General features: G+C 40.8%; 3 protein-coding genes across 10 annotated transcripts in view; 2 read left to right on the plus strand and 1 right to left on the minus strand.

Annotated features, from left to right (window-relative positions):
- On the plus strand, positions 1–5,452 carry SFR1 (SWI5 dependent homologous recombination repair protein 1). 6 transcript variants are annotated; one of them, XM_083441675.1, is made up of 4 exons: positions 1–2,466; positions 3,130–3,251; positions 3,717–4,127; positions 5,124–5,452. In XM_083441675.1, exons 2-4 carry the CDS (start codon positions 3,150–3,152, stop codon positions 5,313–5,315), a joined length of 705 nt encoding a protein of 234 aa, XP_083297801.1. In that variant the 5' UTR covers positions 1–2,466; positions 3,130–3,149; the 3' UTR covers positions 5,316–5,452. The 6 variants fall into 6 exon arrangements, with proteins under 6 accessions (XP_083297801.1, XP_083297800.1, XP_083297802.1 ...); XM_083441674.1 differs by lacking the exon at positions 1–2,466 and adding an exon at positions 2,475–2,721; XM_083441676.1 differs by lacking the exon at positions 1–2,466 and adding an exon at positions 2,556–2,668.
- A 424-nt stretch (positions 5,453–5,876) lies between these two features.
- The window catches only part of CFAP43 (cilia and flagella associated protein 43), a 46,896-nt gene continuing 26,752 nt past the window's right edge, over positions 5,877–26,020 (minus strand). For all 3 annotated transcript variants that reach the window (XM_083441624.1, XM_083441623.1, XM_083441625.1), the window contains exons 20-39: positions 25,835–25,912; positions 23,229–23,354; positions 22,630–22,734; positions 21,145–21,261; positions 19,586–19,792; positions 18,247–18,453; positions 17,644–17,733; positions 17,462–17,542; positions 16,239–16,364; positions 14,448–14,567; positions 14,260–14,367; positions 13,447–13,533; positions 12,489–12,577; positions 11,344–11,551; positions 10,564–10,676; positions 9,924–10,083; positions 9,447–9,611; positions 7,896–7,976; positions 6,754–6,907; positions 5,877–6,227 (exon numbers count right to left, since the gene is read on the minus strand). In XM_083441624.1, the coding sequence (XP_083297750.1) occupies positions 6,052–6,227; positions 6,754–6,907; positions 7,896–7,976; positions 9,447–9,611; positions 9,924–10,083; positions 10,564–10,676; positions 11,344–11,551; positions 12,489–12,577; positions 13,447–13,533; positions 14,260–14,367; positions 14,448–14,567; positions 16,239–16,364; positions 17,462–17,542; positions 17,644–17,733; positions 18,247–18,453; positions 19,586–19,792; positions 21,145–21,261; positions 22,630–22,734; positions 23,229–23,354; positions 25,835–25,912 (2,598 nt within the window). In that variant the 3' untranslated portion in view covers positions 5,877–6,051. The remainder of the gene's footprint in view (positions 6,228–6,753; positions 6,908–7,895; positions 7,977–9,446; positions 9,612–9,923; positions 10,084–10,563; positions 10,677–11,343; positions 11,552–12,488; positions 12,578–13,446; positions 13,534–14,259; positions 14,368–14,447; positions 14,568–16,238; positions 16,365–17,461; positions 17,543–17,643; positions 17,734–18,246; positions 18,454–19,585; positions 19,793–21,144; positions 21,262–22,629; positions 22,735–23,228; positions 23,355–25,834; positions 25,913–26,020) is intronic.
- Positions 13,679–26,020, plus strand: part of CFAP58 (cilia and flagella associated protein 58) — a 165,275-nt gene continuing 152,933 nt past the window's right edge. Inside the window, exon 1 of the mRNA XM_083441673.1 lies at positions 13,679–13,682. The gene's annotated coding sequence lies outside the window, so the exon portion shown is untranslated. The remainder of the gene's footprint in view (positions 13,683–26,020) is intronic.

The raw sequence follows: 26,020 nt of genomic DNA on the forward strand, positions 1-26,020 counted from the left end.
AGCAAATTAATTTGGCAAAAAGTATATCCCCTAAAAGAAAAGAGAGCATCTTGATATGTTTTACAAAAGCTGGCAAGTACAAAGATAGCATAGGGAGAGGTAGATTACACCTTCACTTCACCACCACAATAGGAGAGGCCCACACCCACACCACATGGCTAAGAACCAAGGGTGGGACAGGAAATGACCACTGATCTAAGTGATCTATGCCACAGCATATTCATGACTGTGGCCCAGGTTGCATAGCAATTTACAAATAAGAAAATGTTCAAATAGCAAGTGTTATTCAACTAGCAAAACCACAACTATATACTGTAAGCCCATACTGGAATGGGAACAGCTAAGGAAATTCTGCAACACCAGGTAACTGCATAAGCTTCTCCACCTTAATGCTCCAGGCTATAGAAACATGACTGCATAGTGTCCTTTGTCTGTCAGGGTAAATCATAACTATTTGGCTTTTAGCTACATCAACAATATAATGTAGAAAATCTCTTGAGATGCAAACTGAGACGTATTTCCTAAGTAGGGTGAGTAACAATGCCATCATCAGGATTTTACAGGAAGGTTCTGGATTTCCTGCCTGGTAATAGGTTCAACTGAACTATGCAATATGACAAATGACTTAGGGAAGCAATTGGAGAGGTCAACTTGACCACCTCCTGCCCCAACTCTAGTGTTCACTACATATGTCCAATATTAGCACAATTACTATTATAAGTGCTCTTCACAGAATATAGAATGGATTGTGCAATGTTTGAACCCTGCTGTTGAAATGAAAACTTAATTGATCAATAAGGTGGTGTTTATATAACACAATAAACATGTTACAGGCAGGTTTGGTAATGAATTCCTGTCCCATTAAACTGGCATGATGTTGGAGAGTGACTCACTCATGTTGATGTTGAGTAACAATTTCAAGAACGACCATCCCTGACTGTAGGCTGTTTACTCCAGTGTTTGAAACTCCCATTATTCTAGGCGCTTTTTGCGACAGGGAATTTCATTAATGTGAGCAGTTTCTGACCTCTGGAAGCAGTACTGCTCCTAGTATTTCAGATTAAAAGTGTCACTGAATGAATGAAAGACCCTTCCCACTTCCAGCCATTCTCTGAGGACTGGAGAAGGGGCCCTCCTAAGAATATCAGGGGGGCAGGCAGGGGAAGTATGGCTTTGTGTTTGTTTGTTTGTTTGTTTGTTTGTTTGTTTGTTTGTTTCAGTCTTCAAATGAAGACTAGACCATGTGAAAAATATAAGATTTTATATGCAGTTCATTCATTCCCAGCTTTGTATTCTTGTTATAAAAAAGAGATTTAAGGTGCCATTTAGCTCCTAGCTTTTGTATCTCAGTTTTTAACACTGGTTTACTCTGAAGTAAATCTCACATAATTCCACGTTTCAGATAAATATTAACAGAACTGCTGCTCAGCTTCATTTAGCACCATACAAGTATCTAGAAAAGGTAAATTAACTTGCTCCTTTTTTTTTAAGTGAACAAGCAATAAAGTGCACAATAAAACTGTTGTTCGTTTTATTTTTACCTCACTTTTAAGGCAAATAGTCTCCTAAAACAGCTCTCACCAGTTTTTAAAGCCATTTTTTCCTATTCTACCTTGTTCAAAATAATAAATAAATAATAATAATAATTTTTTAAAAAATGTAAACACCTTCAAGTCTGACTCTCTTAGGCAATTCCTTAAGATAGGAAATTTGGGTTCGGCTATTTTTGACAAAATCACAGCTGCATCGTTCCCAGAAGCAGCACGTGCAAATAACAAGCACCTCCTTATTCATTTGCTCCCTGCGAATCAGTGACTTTATACATCCTTGTGCCTACTCTCTTTTGTTGTTGCATAAAAAAAACCATTGTGGTTTTATAACGTTTCCAAAAGTGACAATTTACCCAACCAACATTGGAGGGTGGGAAGAAGACAGATGCTTATTGTGTGTTAAGCATACAAGTTTTTCGCAGCATCCAAACGACACCGTTGGCAGCCCGCCCCCGCCGTTTATTCCCGATTCATATTTTCTGTGGAAAATCCAGCGAGTTACACACAAAAAAACACGGCGTATTTTATTTCTGAGGTGATTTCCTTCCAACGCGCCGTCCCGCGCATGTTTACTTCAGAAGGAAGCCCGGCCGGTTTCAAGCGAGTTTTACTTCGTAACACTGCAAACCGTAGCATTCACTTTCCTGGGAGTAAGCCCTACTGAACCCTATGGGACCTTCCTCCGAGTAAGCCTGTACAGGAAGGAGTTTCCTGCTCAGCTCCCCTCGATATAAGGCGGCGATTCAGCCCCACACCGGCCCGCCCCCTTTCTGAGAAGAGAGCGCAGGCGCCGGGAGACCGCGAGACGAGATTTGCCCTTTCCTGTTGCTTCCTCTGCTTCCCTCAGAGCGGGAGTTTTTGAGCAGATGTGTTTCTCTCTCGCCCGCTCCTCGGACTTGACGTTATCATCTCTGAGGTAAGGAGTTGGTGTGTCTGCGAATGGGCGGGGCAGAGGAGTATAACCGTTGCTCAAAGGGGCGGGGCTTCTTGTCCGCCCGCGTTCCAGTTCCTACCCGCTCGAATTCACGAGGAGGCCCACCCGAACCCACCCATTCACTCCAGACGCGCCTGCGCAGAACGGAAAGGCCCCGATGCCTAGGACGGCGCGCGAGTTTTCGGTGGGCAGTTTCGCTATCAATTGGCGAGTCGACGGTTCGCGTCAGTTCTGGAAGTCAGTAGTCAGACCACTGTCCGCCCAGCAAAGACAAACGGCCACTGAGGAGGCTGGGAGTCCTTTCATAATAACTGTAGTAGTAGTAGTAATAATAATAATAAACCGTTAATCCATTTAGCAGAAATGCAACAGGTGTGTTCCTTGTACTTTCTGTTTCTTCATGAAATGAAATATCTTTGCCTGTTGAATTTCTGCCATGTGATGGTTTTAGAAGTCTTGCATGGGGGGTGGGGAGGCCTTTTGAGCATAGCCACCAGTGAAGGTTTTAATATCAAAGCATATCCCAATTGCTCACGAACTGAGTTTTCCAATTTTGAGAAATTGTAGGCTGACTGGAATAAAAACAATGGTGTCTTAAATGTAAATGTGAGACCTGCCTTTTGAGGGGGTTTTTTCTATCCCCAGCAACTGAGTGCATTTTGAAAATGGAAACGCCTGTATTGAACAAATCTACACTGCTATGCTCCACTCCAAAGAACTGCGAGACATCTGCTCAGAGCAGCAGCAGCAGCAGCTCAGGGAAACAGGTGTGTAGCTTTTATTATGTCTCTCCCTCCTAGCTGCTCCTAAACTGGTGTTATGTCACTGAATCTTTGGAGGTTTCTGCAAATGAGAGAAAGAAATCTTGGTACAAAATTTGACCCCAAGCTTAAAGTAAGAAAGATATGTATAATGCAGGCTTCCTCAAACTCTGTCCTCCAGATGTGTTTTTTTTTGCCTACAACTCCCATAATCCCTAGCTAGCAGGACCAGTGGTCAGGGATGATGGGAATTGTAGTCTCAAAACAACTGGAGGGCAGTTTGAGGAAGCTTGGTATAATAGATAACATTAGGGTGTTGTTGTTTTTGCCTGTTATGTGTATATGCATGCATATATAAAACAAAACAAAAATCAGTTCATGCAGGTAGCTTTTTTTTTTTGTTTCCATATACCATTGTTATTAACAAAAAAAACCTTCGTTCTTGCTACTCCCATATTACATTCACTTTAGCCAATGAGTGCAACTCTAAGAGAACGATTGAAGAAAGCAAGACGGTCCTTTCATTCAGCTTTCACTGTTGCAAAGCGTCTTAAAATAGATGATGAAAACAACGGCAGTCCTTGTGAAGGAAGGGCTTTATCTAAAGGAGAGACATGTTCTAAGTCACAAAATGAGGGTGAACATTTAGAAAAAGTTCCTGATGCCACCATGTGTTTGAAAAGTGCTTTGCAAGAGAGAGAGCTCTGTGTATTGAAATATACTGGATGTAGTGAAGCTATACAAAGCTCTCCAGAAGTTTGGTCAGAAACAAATTGCAGGCAACGGGAACTATTGGATGAAAAGAGAATGTTAGCAAAGAAGATTCAGGAAAAGGAGGAATTTCTTCGAAGACTTAAACTCGTCAAAATGTACAGATCAAAGGTGAGACGATAAAATGTTCTTGAAAATGTATTTAATTGAAAATGTTCATTTTGTTTTAGCCCTATTGAGAGCTTTTAGAAATAAGCAAGTACTGCAAGGAAATGTGTGTTCCAGTATTTCCTTAGTTCTCTTTTAATTCTAGCACTGCAATTAAGTGAAGTACTACATTAACCCAAATGCTGCTCCCATCTGGCATTTTGCAGTGTAGCCATCGTCAACCATAGAAATGACTTATTGTAGACACAGGATGCTGACACCAAAAAAATGCACTTATGTGCAAGTCTTGTTTATGTGCAAGTCCTTGTGTCTCTCCCGCTGTCTTTCTTCCTTTGTGACTTATCCTGAATAAAAATTATATCTCATTTTAGCTCTGTAAAATTATGAAGGTGATGTTAATCATACTTGGAGTAGACTCATTGAAATCAATGGACACTTAAGTCAATTGCCTTCAGTGATTCAGTTCTGTACAGTATCCATAGCATTTTTTCTGCTAGCCCAAGGATTTCTTTCTGTGCAATAGAATTCCCCCCGCCCTTTCTCTACCCTCAAGTACCTTCCCGAGATCTGCTCCAGTGGGTTGGGGGAGAACCCAGGAGAGATTTAGGGGCATGGGAAGGGAGGTTCAGTTACACAGTGAAAAGTACTTGTGCTGATGGAACAAGTGAAGCTCTCTATGTACATTGATGATTCTGTGTAAATAGGAAGTAGTTCTTGAAATAAATGCTGCAAAATGAGGCTAATGTCTGATATGCAAAGTAACTAGATACCAAAGATTGATAAAACATAATTTTAAAATGCCATTCTTTTAGGTAAATTTTCCACTAGAATCTTTTAACTTTTTTTCCCAAGAATTGTTGAGAGGTCTAGCACTTAAGTTTTCAAATATTGCAGATTTAGAAAAGGGAGAGAACTTGTCAAATGTGATGTATGCTTGTTTGTTAAATCAGTACTGGGATATTACCAAACAACTTCAGCTTTTTTGTCTTCCTCTTGCAGAATAACCCAACAGAGTTGCGGTCTCTAATATCAAAATGGCGGTCCAGTTCCCAAGCAATGCTATATGAGCTACAGTCATCCTTGTCTACAGATAGCAGGAAATTAAGTCTCACTCAATTGATAGACAGTTTTGGATTAGATGATAAACTGTTACATTACATTAGAACAGAAGAAGACTTTACAGATGCATGATACGGGTGTTTCTATTTCATTCTTAACACATCAGAAGATAAATATTTTCAAAATTTAAATTTGGCTTTTGAGCTGCATTGCTGGACTGTTGTGAATCCTTGAATCTTTTAAATATTAAAAGACTGCTGCAAAAAGTACCCGATTAGTTCAATCAGTATGTGAAACTCAGCCCCCATCCCATTATCCTTGATTCTCAATGCCCCTTTAGGTCTTAAAGCTGCTGTTAGAATAGAAGACAACTGCCACACTTACACCGCTGCAATTTTAAAAGTCCAGTAGCCCTGTTGTGGTTTATAATTTCTTAACCCTCTGTTCCTCCTTTCTTATAATTTTGCCAATCCACTTTCCTATCTATAGGTGGTGTAGTCTGCTTTTCCTGCATCTTAGCTGAAGTTTTTACTCAGTCCTACTTTCTTTAACACACTTCTTTATTTAAAGTTCATATCCCTACTGCACAACATTTGGCCCACTGCCTGTATTGTGCTTTAGACAACTGTCTTTGAATCCCGGCAAGCCTCAAAGGTTTCACCACCACACAACAAGCACAATATAATATAGGTATTTCTTTTCTTTTTTTATTCCATTGTAAAATACATAGTGGATAATATGTCTTTTGAGAATCAAAATGAGTTGCAATGTAATATCTAAAGCTATCTTAAATGTGCTTAGGAAAAACCCACTTTTTTATTTAACACAAGAGAAATTTATTGCTTCTAGTTGCGGACGGATCACCTTGCTAAAACTCTTGCACATCAAAGAAAGCTGGGAATGTTCTCATTCTCAGTCTCTCCACTTCAGCTTGAAGGACTGACAACTCCTGTGCCTGTGCTTTTGCAAGATCCACAAGCTGCTGTCTCTGCACAATGTCCTCGTAATGCTCTTTAGAAACCCTTTGATTAAGCAGCTCCGAGTCTGTAAAAAAAATTAAAAAATAGAATTTGTCTGGTCATATAGAATGTGCAACAGATTGACAAACTGATCCATATGATTTGCTTTCTTCATATGTTTAAAGGGGAGCATTGTGGGAACAACATTGAAACAGTTCTCATTCTGCTGATGGAAACATGAACTAGCTCCAGTTTTGCATTTGATAAAACACTTATTTCCTTTGCATCCTGATGAATATCAAGAGTTGGCTGTATTGAGTAGTGTAATCTATTACCCCCATCATAGAAATAACCCAAAATAATCTTGGAAAAAAATGGGGCAGAGTTTATCAGTGTCATAGAAATTAGTGATGAAGATCTTGTCTCACACTCCTGATTCACATGTTACTTTTCCACCATTCTATGATTGATTTGTATGCTTTTAATAACATATACACTGGTATGAGTGTTGTAGGATGAAGTTCAGGAGAGAGAAAAATGATATGAACAGTGGATTAAACTTTCTGTTAGAGGATGTCAAATAACCTGGTAATCCTTCAAATGTGACTCACCAGTAGCTTCATTAATGTGCCGCCTTTCTGACACAATTACAAGCATTTCTTGTAATTCCTTGCTAAGTTTTCGGTTTGCTACGTCTTTCACACTAATTTGCTTCTCCAGCTCTTTCATGACAGTCTCACATTGTTGTACATTTTTCTTGTGAACCTGGTCATTTAAAAATAAGCAAACATAGAAGCTGCTTGAGAACTGTTAAGTGAAAAGTTGCTAAACCAAGTTTTATTTCCTTGGTAAAATAGATTTGGGTATTTAGCATAATTTTTTTGCAAGCTTTCCCTGCTGCAGGCAAAGTGGCTAACATAAGAGCTCAAAGTAAATTGCATTCATATATTGCATAAAACAGCAACAATAATACTATCATTAAAACACACATCCAATATTGATAGCATGAAACTAACACAAAAATTAAAGTTCTGCATGAAAAGCAGGAATATAAAAAGATGGTGAGGAAGCGGGTGAAAACATTTAGAGCTGGAAGATCAGGATTCTAAAGTGTTTGTGTAAAAACTTGTTAAGTCCCACTCATTTTAACAGACTTAACTTTGAAATATGTATGTTCAGTACTGAAGATGATTCATCCTATCCTATATGCCCTTACTGAAGCAAATCTTACTGGGGCCAGTGGGGCTAGCTACCATGGATGTGTTGAAATGTTTGCAGCTCTTTAATAGTTTGGGGATGAAGAAAACTGTGTAAACACAAGTTTTATTGTATATATAATTGTTGTAAGCTGTTCTGAAATCTTGATGAAATTGTTTATATTTATTAATAAAAAATACTGGTATAACACAAAGTGATACCACACAAACTGGAAGCGAGAAAGCTGTGTAGGTGTATACAGCAGTGGGAGAAGAAAGCATGAGAAAATCTTTTTACAATTGGACAACATATGCCTAGCTCTGCACATAGTAATAGGAGACAGGGCAGATTGTTTGGATGGTGGTAGTGATTGTACACTGAAGAAGAGAATAGAGAAGGAAGCAAATTAGATTTATTTAATAATGGCATTAGCCAAAACCCAGAAGGAAGTAGTGCCAAAACTAAGGATGGTAAGGGTGGTTGTATACTTTTGAGTTAAAGGTGGGTGTGTCAAATAGGCAGACACTCCATGCACATATTTCCAAAAGGAGCTTACCTTATCTAGAAAATTGAGTGTTCCTTCCATTATTGAGACTTCATGATTCACTCGGTTGTCATAGTTTAATGCATTTAAGAACTGGGATTAAAAGCAGAGAAAAATCAAGCTAACAGAGTTGATGCTCCAGACATTAAACCTTGCTGCCCAATGCAAACTGAATCCCTTTGTGTAAGTATTTTTCAATAGTGTGTTAGGACTTTGTATGAGAAACCAAAAGATTTGGGCAGTACACAAAGTAGTTCTTACTTAGGGCTCTCACTTGTGGGGTGCCTCAGGGTTCTGTCCTCTCCCCCATGCTTTTCAACATTTACATGCAGCCACTGGGAGAGAGCATCAGGAGGTTTGGGCTGGGTGTTCATCAGTATGCAGATGATACCCAGCTCTACCTCTCTTAAATCAGAACCAGTGAAGGCGGTGAAGGTCCTGTGTGAGTGTCTGGAGGCGGTTGGAGGATGGATGGTGGCTAACAGATTGAGGTTGAATCCTGACAAGACAGAAGCACTGTTTTGGGGGGACAGGAGGCGGGCAGGTGTGGAGGATTCCCTGGTCCTGAATGGGGTAACTGTGCCCCTGAAGGACCAGGTGCGCAGCCTGGGAGTCATTTTGGACTCACAGCTGTCCATGGAGGCACAGGTCAAATCTGTATCCAGGGCAGCTGTTTACCAGCTCCATCTGGTACGTAGGCTGCCTATCTGCCTGCAGACTGTCTCGCCAGAGTGGTGCATGCTCTGGTTATCTCTCGCTTGGACTACTGCAATGCGCTCTACGTAGGGCTACCTTTGAAGGTGACCCGGAAACTACAACTAATCCCGAATGCGGCAGCTAGACTGGTGACTGGGAGCGGCCGCCGAGACCATATAACACCGGTCTTGAAAGACCTACATTGGCTCCCAGTACGTTTCCGAGCACAATTCAAAGTGTTGGTGCTGACCTTTAAAGCCCTAAACGGCCTCGGTCCAGTATATCTGAAGGAGCGTCTCCACCTCCATCGTTCTGTCCGGACACTGAGGTCCAGCTCCGAGGGCCTTCTGGCGGTTCCCTCACTGCGAGAGGCCAAGTTACAGGGAACCAGGCAGAGGGCCTTCTCGGTAGTGGCGCCCGCCCTGTGGAACGCCCTCCCATCAGATGTCAAAGCGATAAACAACTACCTGACATTCAGAAGACATCTGAAGGCAGCCCTGTTCAGGGAAGTTTTTAATATGTGACATTTTAGTGTATTTTTCATCTTTGTTGGAAGCCGCCCAGAGTGGCTGGGGAAACCCAGCCAGATGGGCGGGGTACAAATAAATTATTATTATTATTATTATTATTATTATTATTATTAGCATGCCAATACTAAAGTTATGAAGTAATAATGAACATGCACAAAATACCAGGCACAAACACCATTCCTGGGGTAAGATGTCACTGGAGTAACACCATACTTCATATAGAGTAGAACTCTTAGATGCACCAATTAATGAAAGATGATAAACAACTGAATAAAAATCACTTTCCTGAAACATAGAGTTGGTTCAATTTATAGTAAAATCTGGAGCGGTAACTTACAATCTGATGATGTTTGGTAACATTCAGCTTTTGAATATCTCGAGCCTTTTGGTTCAGATCATCCACTTGCATCCGCATTTTTTTATGTTCCCATTCCAGCTGAAATATCCCTTTACGGAAATCTTTGCTTTCCACCATGCTGGCAACTTTCCTTTCTCCTTGAGCCTGGGAGAGAAATTAACTCCATATATAGCTTTATTATTTACTTCTGAAAGAACTTATCGACTGGAATTCTAAAATCCCAGCTGTAATGAGAGAAAACAGAAACTGCAGCCACATTCCAATGAAGGGTCCTTTTTGTGCATTTATTAAATGTGTTGGCTTTTGAGTCACTCGCCCACTATTAAGGCTTACCCTATTAATGGCTACAAGATGGGAAAATCACAGAGATAATTTACACTACATGGGTGCAGCATACACCATTTAGAATTTCAGTGCAAATCTGTACAGACTCAGTTTTGAAACAAGACCAGTTACCCGGATTACGCTGTTCAGCTCTTCAATTATGGTCCTGCTGATAAGAATAGCATCTCTGTAATCTGGTATTAAATTGGTTCCCTCTAGTTCTACTTGTCCTTGCTTAAAAAGAAACTGGACCATCAGATCTAGCTGAAATGTCATCTTCTGCTCTCGAAGCCTACAATTGCAAAGGGAAAAAACTTTTTCAGTAACTGGTATATATAGTTCTAAATCACAGTAACTGGTATATATAGTTCTAAATCACACTATGGCAAATGTATTTGGAATACTCCCAGCAATATTCCAAATGTATATTCCTATACATGTCTACTCAGAAATAACTGTGTTTACTCCCAAGATGGGTGTAAGATTGCAGTCTAAGCACTCAGCGTACTGGTTAGTCTGGGCCTGAAAATGAATTTAAAGGAGGAATTAATCACAACAGCACCTTATGAACCTTAGTAGCTAAAAATGAGGATTAACCCTTCCAAGGACCAAACTAGGTGTGGCATTAGTTACATAGTTAGCCTTAGCATAGAATATTTTTTAAAGCAAACTAAGCAATAGGAGTCAGTGGAACTGACTGCAGTGTAGCTTTCCTTTGTTAAGGCTGTAATACCACAATGTCAGTAAACATAAAAGGAAAAAGCAAGCTTACAGATTGAGCTCAGCAAAAACTTGCTCAATGTCATTCCGTAGCCTCTCATCATCTTCAGTCCTCTTCTGAAGGAAAGTCTGCATTTCTGCAAGTATCAGTGCTTTTTGCTTCACCTAAGCAAACAGGGTGGCAGAACATGTTCACATTACCACTCAACCTTTTCTTTGCCAAGAGTCAGAATATATGATTCAATTTCTTTAGCAGAACTTGCACCCTTTTGATGGTTTAAACTTAATACTTTGGGATGCTTTCAGAGGTAAGAGTATCATTTAATTCCTCTAACTGTGGTAAACATGTTTACTATCTCTTGTAGTCTGTCTGTTCAGGTTTCTCGTGTGTGGGATGTAGGATTGCTGAGAGTGCTCATGAGCTTGGGAAGGCTTTCTTTTATCATCCCCTTATCTTGTGCTTGTATCCTTTGTTGTACTGTGATGCTGCTCACTACTTTGGGAGCCTGTGGGCTAAAAGTGGCATGTGTTTGTAATATAGCTTGAGAGCATAGCATGCTAAACCACTGTTATTCACTCTGTTATTGGAGTGTTTAAGATGTTGTGATGCTGATGACTTGGCACATGTATTCTCTGCATACAAAGCCTAGAAAGGAATAAAAAAGGAGCTTCTTGCCTTGTGGGATCATTAGAGCCTGCCCATACATTTCCTACCAGGTGAGCATTGTGGAACTCTGACCTCTGGTATAACATTCAGTTCAGATCAGATTACCAGAATGTTGTTCAACTATGAGAATATTTTTCAAAGCACAGCACAAATAACTTTCCCTACCATCTGTTCACTTTCCACCTTGGCTCGCCGAGCTTCACAGAAACGTTCCCAGTTGGGAAGGTCAAGACCCTCAGGTTTGTTTTCAGGTTCATCCATTTCGTCAATGCCCTTCATTAAATGGGCAAGAGCAGCCTTTAAAGCCTCTGCAGAGCCTGGCCGTTCACCATAGGGGTTAGGAGAATCCGCTGGAACCTTCGCCCTGAGAGCTCTTCCGCCATGGAACAGAGCAGACAAATAAGGATTCTGCTACAGGTTGCTTATGCATTCAGAATAAGGATGCTTGTCATTAAGATCACTGTTTCTAGTTGTATTTCTTTTGCAAAGTTTGTAGGTATTACTGGCTACCTTCTTGTTTACTTGCTTACTTTTACAGTTCCACATACTGACCAGCCGTAGAGCCTACATTCCTTTCCATGGAGCAATGGGATGGCAGTATGGACTGCTCACCTTCACAGCTTGAGGCTTAGTGACTTAATTGTAAATGGAACCCAGGACTTGAAGTAAAATGTTTGTGTTGAACTAACTGGGAACAGTGTCCATGGTCCTATCATATTTAACATAGATGAAAGTGGACAATGGCCAAGAAAGTCCAATACGTTCAATCAAATTTTGACTTCAAAAAAGGAAACTTCCCCAAAATGAGGAGACTGATAAAAGGAAACTTGAAAGGAAAAGTCAAGGAGGTCCTAGAGTTATTCAAAGCCACAATAATACGCCACTGAAAATAAGTTGCTGGAGTGGTAATCCCTAGCCACTGTCCATGCTGTCCACAGACTGGAAAGAGTTGAAGCCCAAAAATATTAGAGAGTCACAGGTTAGCCACTGCTGAGCTTCACAGATTCTCAAGCTGAGTCTTACTAGTTGAGCAAGCTATAATGTGGGAAAAACTGCATGGAACTGAGTTTAATAAGGAAAAAGGTGCCAGTTAAGGCAAGAACTATTTGTTTGCCAAGATGAACAATGTAAGCTGATAGTTTATAATAATGGTTCTGGCATCATTACAATCCTGTTCTATTTGCTGGTTTTGAAAGCAATTTATACTGTTTCTAATAAAACACTGCCACCCATGGAAAAGTATTTTCCTTTCTACTGTAACAAAAAACAAAGAGCTCCAGCAAAAGGTTGGGATCAACACAAAAGCTTACCTTGGTCGACGTTTGTAAAGTTTGAATAGCTGATCAATATGATGAGTGGGAAGATCTGAAAATTCCTTTCTAAATCCACGTTCCATAAGCTAACAGTGAAGAGGAAAGCACAACCTTATGTCAGTCTGGTCTAAGTTTAACAGTGTTCTCATCCTGCATGAGAAAGATCTATAGAAAACACTGAAGGAGTTGAGAACCTGCATTGATAGAGCTGCAGAGTATAGAAGCTGACTTTTTAGTAGCATATGGAGTGTTATTAACAGAATCTAGACATTCACCAAGGCAGCTTTGCAATATGCTATAAACAAGATGTGGGGAACCTGAGGCCCAGGTGCTGGCTGGCATAAAGCAAGGCTAACTGTTCACCTTTACCTTACTATCAGTCTGAAGCAGTGCCCAAATCCTGAGCTCAACCTCCAGCTTTATGAGTCAGTTAAAGTGTAGGGAAGAGGCATAATTTTAACACTTTATTTCATATATCTCAGGCCAACATTGCCCTCACATTTCATTTTTATAACAGCAAGCTTAATTAAAAAAACCAATAGGGAGCTGTCCTCTTACACATTTTAGAATGTCAAATACACTGGTGGTGCTTTATAAATAAACAGAGTGTTATGGAAAGAATGGTGGAGAGAATAAGAAGAAATACCAAGTGAAAACCAGTCAAGTCCATGCAATCTCTAGCTATTTAGGTCTTAGCTCACGAATTTTTTCACAAATATCTAGGCATATTTATTTCCATTTACTCACAAAATAGTACAATGGCAGTTTGTACTAGTACTGCTTATAAAACAGACCATTTCTACATAGGAATGATCTACATGTGATCAACAACTTAATTGAGTTGGATTACTTGAATGTAAAATTAGTTTAGTCCAAGTAATCTCAACACAGTTTGTGAGTTTTAATCCTACAGCTTCAGCTGAACAGTTTGGAGATCTGGTTTTAAGGTTCTTACTTTGTCTTCAACAACTAAGATGTCATAGGCTTCTCTGTGGGCGTCCACTTCTGCTCTGGATGTCTTAACTGCTTCATTAGATATTACCTACACCAAAAAAGTAGATATGATTGACTACTTTTGGAACAGAAAAAGTCAAGTGAGCAATAATGTACATACAACCGTTCCCAGAAAAATTAGCCCCTTGTCCTTGAAACTCAATACATTCTTTAACAGTGTTTCTATGCTCACACAGATACTAAATTGCCATCAACAGATAGAAGGAGAGCGTAACATGCACAGCACCAGGGGTAAAAAAGGGACACGGGTGGCGTTATGGTCTAAAACACTGAGCCTCTTGCGCTTGCTGATCAGAAGGTCAGCGGTTCAAATCAGCGCAATGGGGTGAGCTCCCGTTGATCTGTCCCAGCTTCTGCCAACCTAGCAGTTCAAAAGCAAACCAGGGCAAGTAGATAAATAGATACTGCTGTGGCAGGAAGGTAAACAGCGTTTCTGTGCACTCTGGCTCCCGTCACAGTGTTACAGTGTGTCAGAAGTGGTTTAGTCATGCTGGCCACATGGCCCGGAAAGCTGTCTGTGGACAAGCGCCGGCTCCCTTGGCCTGAAGTGAGATGAGCGCTGCAGCCCCACAGTCACCTTTGCCTAGACTTAACCGTCCATGGGCCTTTTACCTTACCTTTTATATACCGGAGTATCTATTTATTTGGTGGCTTATTCAGTAAGAGGAGAGATTTCAGAGAGAATTACTGTAGAGTGTTGGGCAGATTCCATTAAGAAGCAGGTACTTTGTCAAATTCCAAAAATTATTTTTACCTTTTCCTTCCTCTTTTTATTAAGATAGTGATGGAGCCCAGCTTCTCTTGTGCTCAGCTCTTCATCCAAAAGTAGTGAGTAAAGGAGGTTAGTTATTTTGAGTTCCTCCTGGGAAAAGGTTTCAAAAAGGAACAGTCAGACTGTAGTTTGTAAGGAAGTAGCACTGGTGAATACATGCAGACGCTCACCTGGTATATAACCATTTCTGAGTTGACTTTTTTCTCAAAGAGCCTTGTCACAATTTCATCAAAGGATTGTGTAGTTTCTTGAATAGAACTTTGAAGTTTCCTCAATTCAGTGTCCAGAATCTAAGGGGGGGGGAGGGGGTAAAGGTACTGTGTTTGAATACAGATTATATGTAAAATTGCGGCTCAATGAACTTTTTGTTTGTGCTTCTTTTAAAATCTGATACTTTGTTTTTAAAGCATGTAAAATTCTAGATGTTCATGTTTGTAAGAACAAGCCGAGCTTGAAACACTGAAGACACATGGCATCTTCTCTTATCTTATTAGTCATTTAGCAGGTAATTAGCCCTTGGTGGGGAATGAACAAAAATAATGAATAAGAGGTGATAACCAGGAAAAAAACCCAGATTGATGGAGAAAGGCAGCCAGTGGGTCCAGCTGACAACTGTCTCCAGTTTTCAAAGGCTGGTGTTCTCAGCAGCCACAGTTTGGCTTAAATATGCCCATTTCTGATGTGATTAATGTATTCTCTATCCAGGTTACCAATAACCCAAAAATATCCCATGCCGTATATTTTGTTTGCAATTTTCTTTAGTTCTAGGCCTATTTCACAACATTAATTGTTCCTTTGAAACATTTAAGTCAAGTAATACGAGGTTTCTTGGTCATCCAAGAAACCTCGTATTACTGACTGAGAACTTCACTACATTAAGACTTGTTCACTTCCAGCGAATTAATTTTAATGTGAATAGTCCAGTTGCGAAAACAGGCCATGAATAGCAACTTGATTTTCTCAATCTAAAAATGCAGGGCAAAGTTTGTTATTTTTCTTGCTCATCTAATACTATTGTGCTTATAGCTACTGTATTTTTCGCCCTATAGGACACACTTTTCCCCCTCCAAAAATGAAGGGGAAATGTGTGTGCGTCCTATGGGGCAAATGCAGGCTTTCGCTGAAGCTTGGAGAGCGAGAGGGGTTGGTGCGCACCGACCCCTCTCGCTCTCCAGGCTTCAGCAATCTATCAGCAAGCCTGGGGAGCCTGCAGGAGTTCCCGTAGGGCTCCCTAGGCTGTGGATAGCAGCCTGCTGCCGGCATGCGGGGTGCCCTGAAGCAGAGCGCCTCGTCCCCGGGCAGATATCCGCAGCCTAGGGAGCCCCACGGGAGTTCCCGCAGGGCTCCCTAGGCTGCAGATAGCAGCCTGCTGCCCAGCGTGCGGGGCGCCCTGAAGCAGAGCACCCCACGCTTTGGGCAGACATCGGGCAGCCCCACAAGCTCGGGGGACAGCGGGGAGCTGCAGCGCTGCCATCCTGCTGTTCCTCGACCTGGTTTGGAGGCTGGCGCTGGGGAGAAGCGCACTTCTCCCCAGTGCCAGCCCCACAAGCTCGGGGGACAGCGGGGAGGTGCAGCGCTGCCATCCCGCTGTTCCCCAACCTGGTTTGGATTCCCCAACCTGGTTTTGGGGGGGAAAATAAAGGAAAATTTTTTTCCCTTTATTCCCCCCCCCCAAACTAGGTGCGTCCTATGGGCCGGTGCGTCCTATGGGACGAAAAATACGGTAATTATTCACTCTGTTCAATTACAATTTGAGTAAAAAAACACTGATAAGATAGTTTTTAACAATATGACAATACCCAATTCTTGGAAAGCTAGTTATGGTTTACATTTTCATTTTGCCTCATTGTAGAAACGTTCAAGCTAATCATACTAGATTTGGATTTACTTAAAGTAGGTAGAAATACTTTTTAAAGGCTGAGAACCTTGATAATCCTCTTTCTCATCTTATTTCTGTTTACCTTTCTGTGTTTCTCTCTCTCTTCATTCAGTTCCTTAACTTTCTTCTCATATTCTTTATATATTTTTCTCTCATCTTCATTCCACAGTGCTTCTTGTTTTACTGTAAAAGCAGGTGCTGGAATCTCCTGAATATATAAAAGTGGGAGAGAGTTTCAAAAACAGCACTGGATATTTATTAACATTATAATGCTTAAAGGATGTATACCTTGAATTTCAGAATGTTACTTTCTGGTGACACGCAATATCATGATGGAAATAATCAATGAACTGCTGCTGTGTAGGCCTGACATTTGCACAGTTCCTCTCCACTATACCACACCCTCAAGGAGACTGAAACCTGCTTCTTTTAATTTTAAACAATCAACACTCTCCCATGGGTGTGAACTTGGGGACCTGTGGTTAGATTATACTAGAATTTGAGGGGGGAAACCAAGGTTTTGAAACCTCACTTGGATCCTGGTTCGTTCTCACCATAGTTTAAATGAACCACAGTTTCCCAGGTTCAGGTGTCACAGGGAATTTTGGTTGGTTTGTGATCAAAAGTGGAAGCATTTTGCCTCTTCAAAGTCATTTTCATTGTTATCAAGCCTACCCATGTCCTAGTTTACACGTTACACCAACATATCTGTTTTCCTGTATAAGTATGGGAATGTGAAATTTGGGGTCCTTGATCTATTGTTAGTTGCATGCCACAGAGGTTATTGTTCTGCCCTTAGGTACACTTTGATTACTTGGGGGAAAGACAACTGGGGATGCCTTGTGCATCCAGTTATAGGAAAAACTTGCCTTATGGCTGCTACCTGAAGTGAAAGGGGCTTTTCCCCCACACAGAGTCTGGACACAAGTGACATTTCATTACAAAAGACATGAGTGGAGAGTTCTTGGGGCATATTGAGTGGAGTTAATTCACTATCATGCCACAGGGGGGAAGCCCAGCCACAGAGTTGTCAATACCCCTCCAATCTATTTTTATTGTTTACTTTCTTACAATTACATCCCATCTTTTTCAGTCATAGAACCCAAGGCAGCATGATATACATGTAGTTCCATGGTGGCCACACCTATCTAAGCACTGCTTAGCTTCAGGGCTACTTTTAGTGCTGAATGATATCAGTTTCCTAGAACAAGTGTTTGAGGTCTCTCTTTATGAGATTAATGCTATATTTATTTGTTGTCATGTGAAGTCTTGCTTTAGCTACGAGTTGATAAAAACAGGACTCACCATCTTTAAAATATCTTCCTTTTTTATTTCAAGGACTCCATTCATCATGTCCATAAGGCCACGCTCTCTTGCATTGTCCTCCTGAAAGCGAGAACAAAGTAAGACGTAACAATGTAGAAATGGAGCATGAGGTGAGAGAAGTGAAAAGTTTAGAAAATAAAACCCTGTTGTCACCAAACTACCTGAGCAGCAAGACGTCGTTTATAGTGAACTCTAGACATAATTTTTTCTTTTGCTTTCTGCAATGGGGTCAAGTACTTTTCCACTTTGATCTGTGAAGACAAAACGTTCAGATTCAGCTTTTTCAGCAAGTAGGCTGTCTGAGAATTCACAGTCCCTGCCCTACCTGCTAAATACCAGTCATTTTCTTAGCATCCCTGCTTGACAACAATACTGGACTCTCTCATGGCCTTGTAGAGTCTATACCCTAAAATACCCACATTCTACAGTAAGGGGTACATCTTCAAGGTCACAATGTTGAAGCAGAACCTCAAGCCCTGTTGGGATTGATTACACACTGAGTAGCCAATTGGGCAGCCCCACCCATCTGTCCTAGCAGCCTGCTGGGGAAGCTCAGGATCCAGCCTGCATCTGGACCCTGTTCCCCATCCCTGCACTCAAACAAGTAACCCCATCTGCCTGCCCAGGAATACCAGGGCCAAAGTATATGCCATGACAAATGTCACCAGATATGTTCAATCCTCTTTGAAGGGATGCAGCTCCTCTGGTTACTCGTGCACTTTTAGTGTTCAAGGCAAGAAAGATCTGAATTTTATATACTCGACCTCTGAGTCCAGAATGATCAGTGCTTGATCTGGCCTCTCTTTCTCGGAAAGAACTGGCACCCAAATTTCTTCTTGGAGCTCCAGCTGCATCAGGATCTCTGCGATTCTAACGTTTCTTTCTTGAACACGTGCAATTTCTAGGTCTTTCATTCGGATGACTGCATCAAACTCCTTATTGAAATGACTCTTCACATTGTAAATGATGTTCTGAAATAACAGGTAAGAAGATGGCAGCAATACTGCAAAAGCTATGTGGTAAAATTCTAAACCGCATAATGAAACCCGTAGACTAGTCCCCAAAATGACAGCTACTTCCGGGAGCAGCTACTTCTGGGTTAGCAGAGCTCAGAACCTGAAGCGTTTGTAACCAGAAGTGTTTGTATCCAGAGGTACCACTTTAATACACACTCAAAAGCATCGTTTCAGTTTCCTCATTCTGCTTAAAGAAGAGCTTTGTGAAGCTCAAAATCTTGCACAATTCCAACAGAAGTTGTTTCAACAAAGAATGTCAGCTTTGTTTTATACTCTGGAACAAATGTGGTAATAAAATTATTTCCTAACAGCATGCCCACTCAACCGCTTCAGTCTATGGAACTAGCACTGTTACAGGTGCCACATAATATTTGTTGTACACTTGTAAGAAATCAATCTTTTAGTGAGGCAGCCCCTACACGTTGGAACTCCCTGCCTGTAAATATCAGGCAGGAGCCTTCACTCTACTCGGCCATGAAGCTCACTGGGTGACTTTGGGCCAGTCACTGCCTCTCAGCCTATCCTAGTGCAAAGGGTTGATGTGGGGATTAATTATGGGGAGGAGGAGAACCATGTATGCACCTTGAGTTCCCTGGAGAAAAGATGGGTTATTAGATAGACAGAGCACATTCAAATGCCACATAAATTTAAGCTGACAAGGGATTTCATATTTACTGACTTTCAAAGGATACTATACTATCCTTTGAATAGAATCCTAGAACTACATAGCTAGAAGACAATCTTCTTCAGTCCTTGTATCAAAGATGGACTCTCCTTAATCAATATTATTAACTGACTTAAAATATCATTTGGATTCTAGCATGTTCCGAGCAATTAACAGGTTCCAAGCAAAATTTGTGATAATGGGGCAGCCACATTTGTTGCTTATGTGGCCTGCATTCTGTCATTCCCTTTTATAAAAAAGAGAGTATAAAAAGCAAGTAAATGAAGGATCAAAATTCCAAAGAAATAAGATAGTATGAACAGTTTTGCAGCAAAAACCCCTATCCCATCAGAGGACACTGAAGAGCAGTTTTGACTAGATATAGTTAATGAAATAATAAGCAAACACCTATGAAAAAGTTACCCGTAGCAATAGAATTTGATTAATCTTCTCCTCTCGAGTGTGCACTTCTAGCTGGTGGTATAAAGTTGATGTATTTCCACCATAAAGTGAACTCAGGCTCCCCACCAGAGCATCTACTTTTTCTTCTTCCTGCTTCTCCCCTTCCTCTGTCTTTTCCCCTTCAATGACTGAAGGTTGAGATTCAAATTCAACGATTTGCCTTCGAAGCTAGATATGTATAAAACAACACAGCAGCTTAGAACAATTGAACACATGGTGCCAAAATCATATGGATCCTACAGAACACATATCTGAGAATTTGGCATGAAACAATTTTTCAGATTAAAATAGACATATATGCAAGGTGAGTGCCTGAAAACAAAATGAACAGGGCATCACCTGAAGGCACATGGCAAGCAAACATTTTGAAGCAAAGCATGTCTGGGTCTGGTCAGTGCTTGGATGGGGGATTCCCTGGAGCCTCTCTTGAGTCTCATGGAAAAAAGAAAGGATGCCAATAATAGAATAAAGTAACAATGTGGAAATTTGATTAGTTTACATAGCTCAGGAGTATTTGACAAGCTTACTTCATTAGATGCATGCCTCAGATTACAGGTGTTTGCTACTAGCCTCAGTTGTCTAATTTGGAGTTCTTCGTGTTTAGGGATGGGAAAAGCAGAAATACAGAAAGGGCATAATGAAGAGGAATTCTGGAGATGAACAGTGAATCCTTAATAAATAGTATACATTATGCAAACAGAAATGACACTTCTCATTCAACAACTTTTCAACAACATATTTTCAGAAAGTAAATGGGAGCTGCAGGGAGTCCTGATCTGAATTAGGGCTATAGGATGGGGGAGATTTATTTTAAACTTTTGGCCCCATTTCCACAGTTCTGACCTGCATACCCCCAGCCCCAACTGATATTTTTATTTGGAGGAAAGCTCTCATGCACAAAGGAGATGCCGGGGGAGCAGTGGAGGGAGGGAGGGATTCTGATCAGGACCATGGTACTACTTTCTTCCATCCTACTGTTTTGATCCAAAGTGCCCCCCATCACAGATGCTACTCATGCTATTAATGAGTAACATAAAATCTGTTTTGGCCCTAAAAGATTAATGGAAACCTCTCAGATGAAAAAGGCAGGAATTCAAGGAGCTAAACTCTGACAAAAGTAGTTTATTTAATAGTCAGGGCAGCAGTAATCTCAGGGCAACTACCCTGAACTCATGGGAATACTGACTTCTGTACTCCATGTTATATGTTTCCAAGAAGTTCAAGTATTTTAACATGAATTGCTATGTTTCATATGTACTGTTCATAGGAGTTTTCTGTCTGTATTGCTCAGACACATAGTAGATGCAATTGTTTTAAATTCATGGTTAAGGATATAGAGCTAATGAGGGAGTATTTCTAAGAGCAAAATTCTAAATTATGAGGTGTAAGGTTTATAATAAACAATATCACTTCATTCAGCATGGGAAACCTCTAAGAGGATGGCCTTGAACATTAGAGTTATTATATAATCTTAACATGTGGATGGGGATTTATTTTTGGTAGCGGTAAAGAGATTCTACCTTTAGATCTATTGATTCAATCTTCTTTAAATAACAAACTCTCTCCAACATGTACTGTTCTTCTGGACTCTGTTCTTTCATTGGGTAATTCTGAACTTCGCAGGATGAGTGGAAGGCCTTTTGGGTAGAGAAGGGGGAAATAAAGATTCTGTGTGCGTGAGATTCTTTCATGTTACTTCCAGAAAATTTTCAACACTGACATGTGCAATCTCTGTCCATTCATTTGAAAATTTACACCAACAATACAAACGTCAGCTCCTGCCAATTGTAACAAAATAAAGATTTCAAAGTCATAACCTGCTAATATGGAGAAGCCTTACACAGGAAGATGGGAAGTTATCATACTGAGTCCCCCTATCAGTGTTGTCTACTCTGGCAGCATCTCTTCAGGTTTGTCAGGATACTTCCCTAGGCTATAGCAGGGATTGAACCTGGGGTTTTCTCATTCAACAACTATGGGCTGTTGGGACTGGGAGACTTCCCACAATTTGACCAGACAAACTAAGAGACTGCATAGTTCATTTTTCACCAAGGCCCTGGAGCTTTTCTAGGCTGCCCTGTTCTCTAGATCCTTAAAAAATCTCCCCTTTGATCAGTTCTGTCTGAGCTATGATTAGTATCTCTGGCCTGAAAAAAACAACAGCACGTATGAATTATTAAGTCAATATGATGCAATGCAACTAATATTTTGGCTGTGTTTGCACAGCCTGCTAGACTACAATTTAGTGCAATGTGAATGAGCAGGAACAAGCCAAAGCAAGCTCCCTCTTCATGTATGGAGAGGAGGAGTTTGGAAGCTTTAGCTTCTGAGTTATCATAGCTTGTCATGTCATTTGGACCCAGAACTGAGTCTAGTTCTCTCCTAATTAGCATAGTTTTCAAATTTATTATTATTCTTTTTTTTTTAGCTCCTACTATGTTTATTCTGATTTCTGTTTTTTATATAAATTTTACTTATCATTTCCCATTTTACATCAAATTCCAATACCCCATTTCGATCTCCCTCCCCCACTTTCTGCAGTTGCTTATATTCATGTCTTAACTGCATCTCCTAATTTACACCTAATTATTAATTATCCCATACATTCAAAATTGGTTTTATCTCACTGCACGTCTTTACATTAATCCTGCTAATGATTGTATCTCTTCACAATAATTTTTTTAATATTCAATAAACGATAAACAGTCTAAATTAAAGACTGCCATCTTGATTTCTTATTCTTCTGGTGAGTTTCGCCATTTCTGCATATTCCAATAGTTTTTGCTGCCATTCTTTTACTATTAATATTTTATTGAGTTTTGTCCACGAGATCTTCTGGCTCATGGGACAGTATCCTGCATGTACACTTATGTGGGAGTAAGCATCATTGAAAGCAAAGGGCTTTAATTCAAGTAGCCATGTATAGAATTGCTCTGTTAAGTACTTTACTTCAGTACTTTAATTACAACAGGACCAAGCTGAAAGAAAAAGTAAATAGATGTTACCTTAACTGAACGCCCTTTAACCGACATGGTATCCCAACACTCTTGTTTGATGATCTCACGTAAATAGCAGTTGGCCAGATTTTCCATCTCTATATCCTTCTTTACCTTTTTTTAATAACAGAAAGAACAAATGAGAAGGATACAAATTCCACTAGGTTAGATGAAAATCATATATATATTAGAATGTGCTAAGCAAACCTACAGGAGGACTAAGTAGGAAAGGGCTGGTTTGCACTACTCTGACCCCTGACCCCTGCCTGGCCTGATCTCCTAGCCAGCAAGAGCTGGGTGTGTTGTTTGCCTGTGTCAGTCTGCTTGTCCTGTTAAGATAACTGCCTGCAGATAAGAATGTGTGCTGATTACAGTGTGGGGTTTTGTCTGATTGGTGGTGGAGTGGATACAGCTGGCCACCTGCCAAGTTTGATTCTCCCAGGGTAGGGGGATAAGGATCTGGCCCATCAACCAGAAGAGGTTCCCCACCCCTGCCTTAGGTAACTTTAAAAGTTTTGGCCGGCATTTGGTGTTCCTGTGTTCTAGTTCTTTACTCTGTCCCCAATGTTTCTCTTCTGCAGCAATCTCTCCCCACAAGTTCACCTTACCCTTGCCACTTCTGCTTCACTATGCACTTGCTGTCTGTCTTGTTCTTCTACGTCCAGATTGAATTCAAATTGCGCCAGCATCTCATTTTTTGGTACCATTGCATTTTCAAACATCATATCCTGAATCTGTTTTTTAAAATGATAAAGTATTAGTGAGGGAGGCTCAAAATGTGTTTTTAAAAAGTGAAGGTGCAACATGCTTGTCCAAACATACAGCGGACATGTATGAGGAAGCCAAACAGCCTTTGAGTGGTTCCACTTTGTGCCTTAGAGTATTTGGGAAGTCTGCATCTCCATGTTTTAATATCAGCAAATATCTATCTACTTATGAAACTGTAGGAGTTACATAGTGCATTTAAAGTTTGGAATGATTCAGACACTGCTCCTTCTCCATGCAGGTGTTGGAAAAGCAGTCCCAATAGCCACCACACAAATTCTGCAGCTAGAACCCATAAAACACACACTTGATCAACATTGTTAAGTGCTGCTGGTCCTGCTGTGTAGACCTACACTGGTGCAAATACAGTGGTACTTCAGTTTTCGAACATCTCGGTTTTTGAACATTTCGGTTTTTGAACGCCGAAAACCTGGAAGTAAATGCTTCGGTTTTTGAATGTGCCTTGGAAGTTGAACATGCCATGCAACTTCCGTATTGAGTTTTCCATATTGAGTTTTCTGTATTGAGGCTTCCGTATTGAGTTTTCAGTTTTTGGACGTTCCAGAAGTTGAACGGTCTTCCGGAACAGATTATGTTCGAAAACCAAGGTACCACTGTACACTGTTAATGGGATAACTGAAAAGTTCATCCTGTTTGCATAATTGTTCTGGAATATCTTAGTAAGGAAACGCGCTGATCGTATTTTTGTTTCTTTGGGATCTATGTGACTGTCAGGATCTGGCAGGCTGCCGGCTCAGATAATCAGCACGCAGTAGTTGTATTTACAAGAAGATTTATTGTATACAGCCATTAACCTCAGAGCTGCTCACACTAGCGACCGTCCATCAAGATGAAGTTGAGGCATCTGAGCTCAAATTGCGCCTTCAACAGGAAACATGAAAGCACCCCCCTCTTCTTCTTTGATTGATGCCTTTCCTTCACCTTTGTTCTTCTGTGAGCCCTGGGACTCTCAGGGTTATCTCCCACCTCTTCCTCTGACGAAGAGTTCCCCCTCCCCTGTTAGGAGACTAATGGCTGCTCCTCAGACAACTGGCCTCCGTCCAGCCTGCTCTCGCTGTACTGATAAAGTACAGTCTCTACTCCTTCTGAGAAGGGGGGGCTGTAGTCCACTGCCTTCGGTTGGTTGAGAAAGAGGCATGTCTCTTTCCTCCTCTTCTGACTACCCTCCCCCCACTCAGACTGCTCATCTTGACTATGGGAAGTCATGTCCATGACAGTGACTTACAGCCTCTGTAAGTTCTCCAGGGTTTATTGCATTGCACTGACTCCAATATGTGGCATTTGGCTCTGCTCTTACTTGCAGCTTGGACACTTACCCATATGCCTCCCGTGATCTCATTATTGGGCATTGCACTCCATTTTGAGAAGTCAACATTCCCTTTTGAAGACAACCACTGCCATGATCTTATCTCTAACATCTAAGGGCAAAATGGCTCCATGATGTGGTGCTCCCAAATGGAAGCCATAACATGTGGGAATTGCTTATCTCATGGAATGGTTCTGTCAAATGAAGATTCTCTACAATGGTCCTAGTTATGTTCACTAGTATAAATAATCAGGCCAGATGCCTATGGGAAGCATGCAAGCAGGCCTGAGCACAACAGCCCTCTCTGACTTGTGCTTCCCACCAACTGGTATTCAGAGGCACATCACCACCAAAAGTGAAGGATATTGTTGCTATCATCACACTTTCCCGCTATAAAACACCCTGGAGAACTGCAGTCATTAAAATAAGTGACAGAAACCATTGTAATAATAAAATATATCAAATAATAAAAAGTAGAGCAGCAGAACATAGGACACTGGCATAAAGAAACTCCACATGATCATGCCAGTCTATGTGGTAATCAACACTTGCATGTAGCAGCAACCAAATGGAAACATTTACAGTGGCATCCAGTTACCTGCTGTAATAAAATCAGCCTTAAAGAGTGCAGCGGTACACATCAAAGCTGTTATCTAATCTCATAAAGGCAGAAGGAAACCCAAGTGCAAGACAGTTGGAATAAGCATCTGACTCAGGCCAAAAGTGTCCTCTCCACATATAAGAGGCAACCTCAGCCTAAGTTACTGCTGCAGGATATGCAAGGCTCACTTTTTGTATGTTGTGATAAAATGCAGAATAAAGATGCAGGCATTGAAATTCCTCCCTAAGTGGCACACTAGATGCGGGTCTGCTCTTAAATGCCCTTTATATGCAGCTGCAACTGAGTTTTGACTCTGTGAAAATGACCCATTTGATCTTTTCTGCCCATATTAGCTCCCAGTCATTAGGGGATAATGGCTCCTATTCAGGTTAGGGGTCTCCAGAGAACGGATTTAAAGCTATGTTTAAAAGCCACTATGAAATGGGCAGTGTTATCTATGGCTATGGAAAAGCTGAAGGGCAATGCCCTGAAAATGTTTCTGACAATCTGTCAACACACACCTTTTTGCGTAGCTGTTTAATTCTGCTTTTTACTTCTCTTCTCTTTCCGTGAAACTTTCTGGATTCCACATTCATAGCCTAGGATGTAATAGAGAGAAGAATAAAGAGAGAGAGAGAGAGAGAGAGAGAGAGGAAAAGATGTTTGTTTATTAATCATTCATTTGATTTCTAACCCATCTTTCTGAA

This window comes from Podarcis tiliguerta (genome assembly GCF_965153285.1).
Source record: "Podarcis tiliguerta genome assembly, chromosome: 5".
Lineage (NCBI taxonomy): Eukaryota > Metazoa > Chordata > Lepidosauria > Squamata > Lacertidae > Podarcis > Podarcis tiliguerta.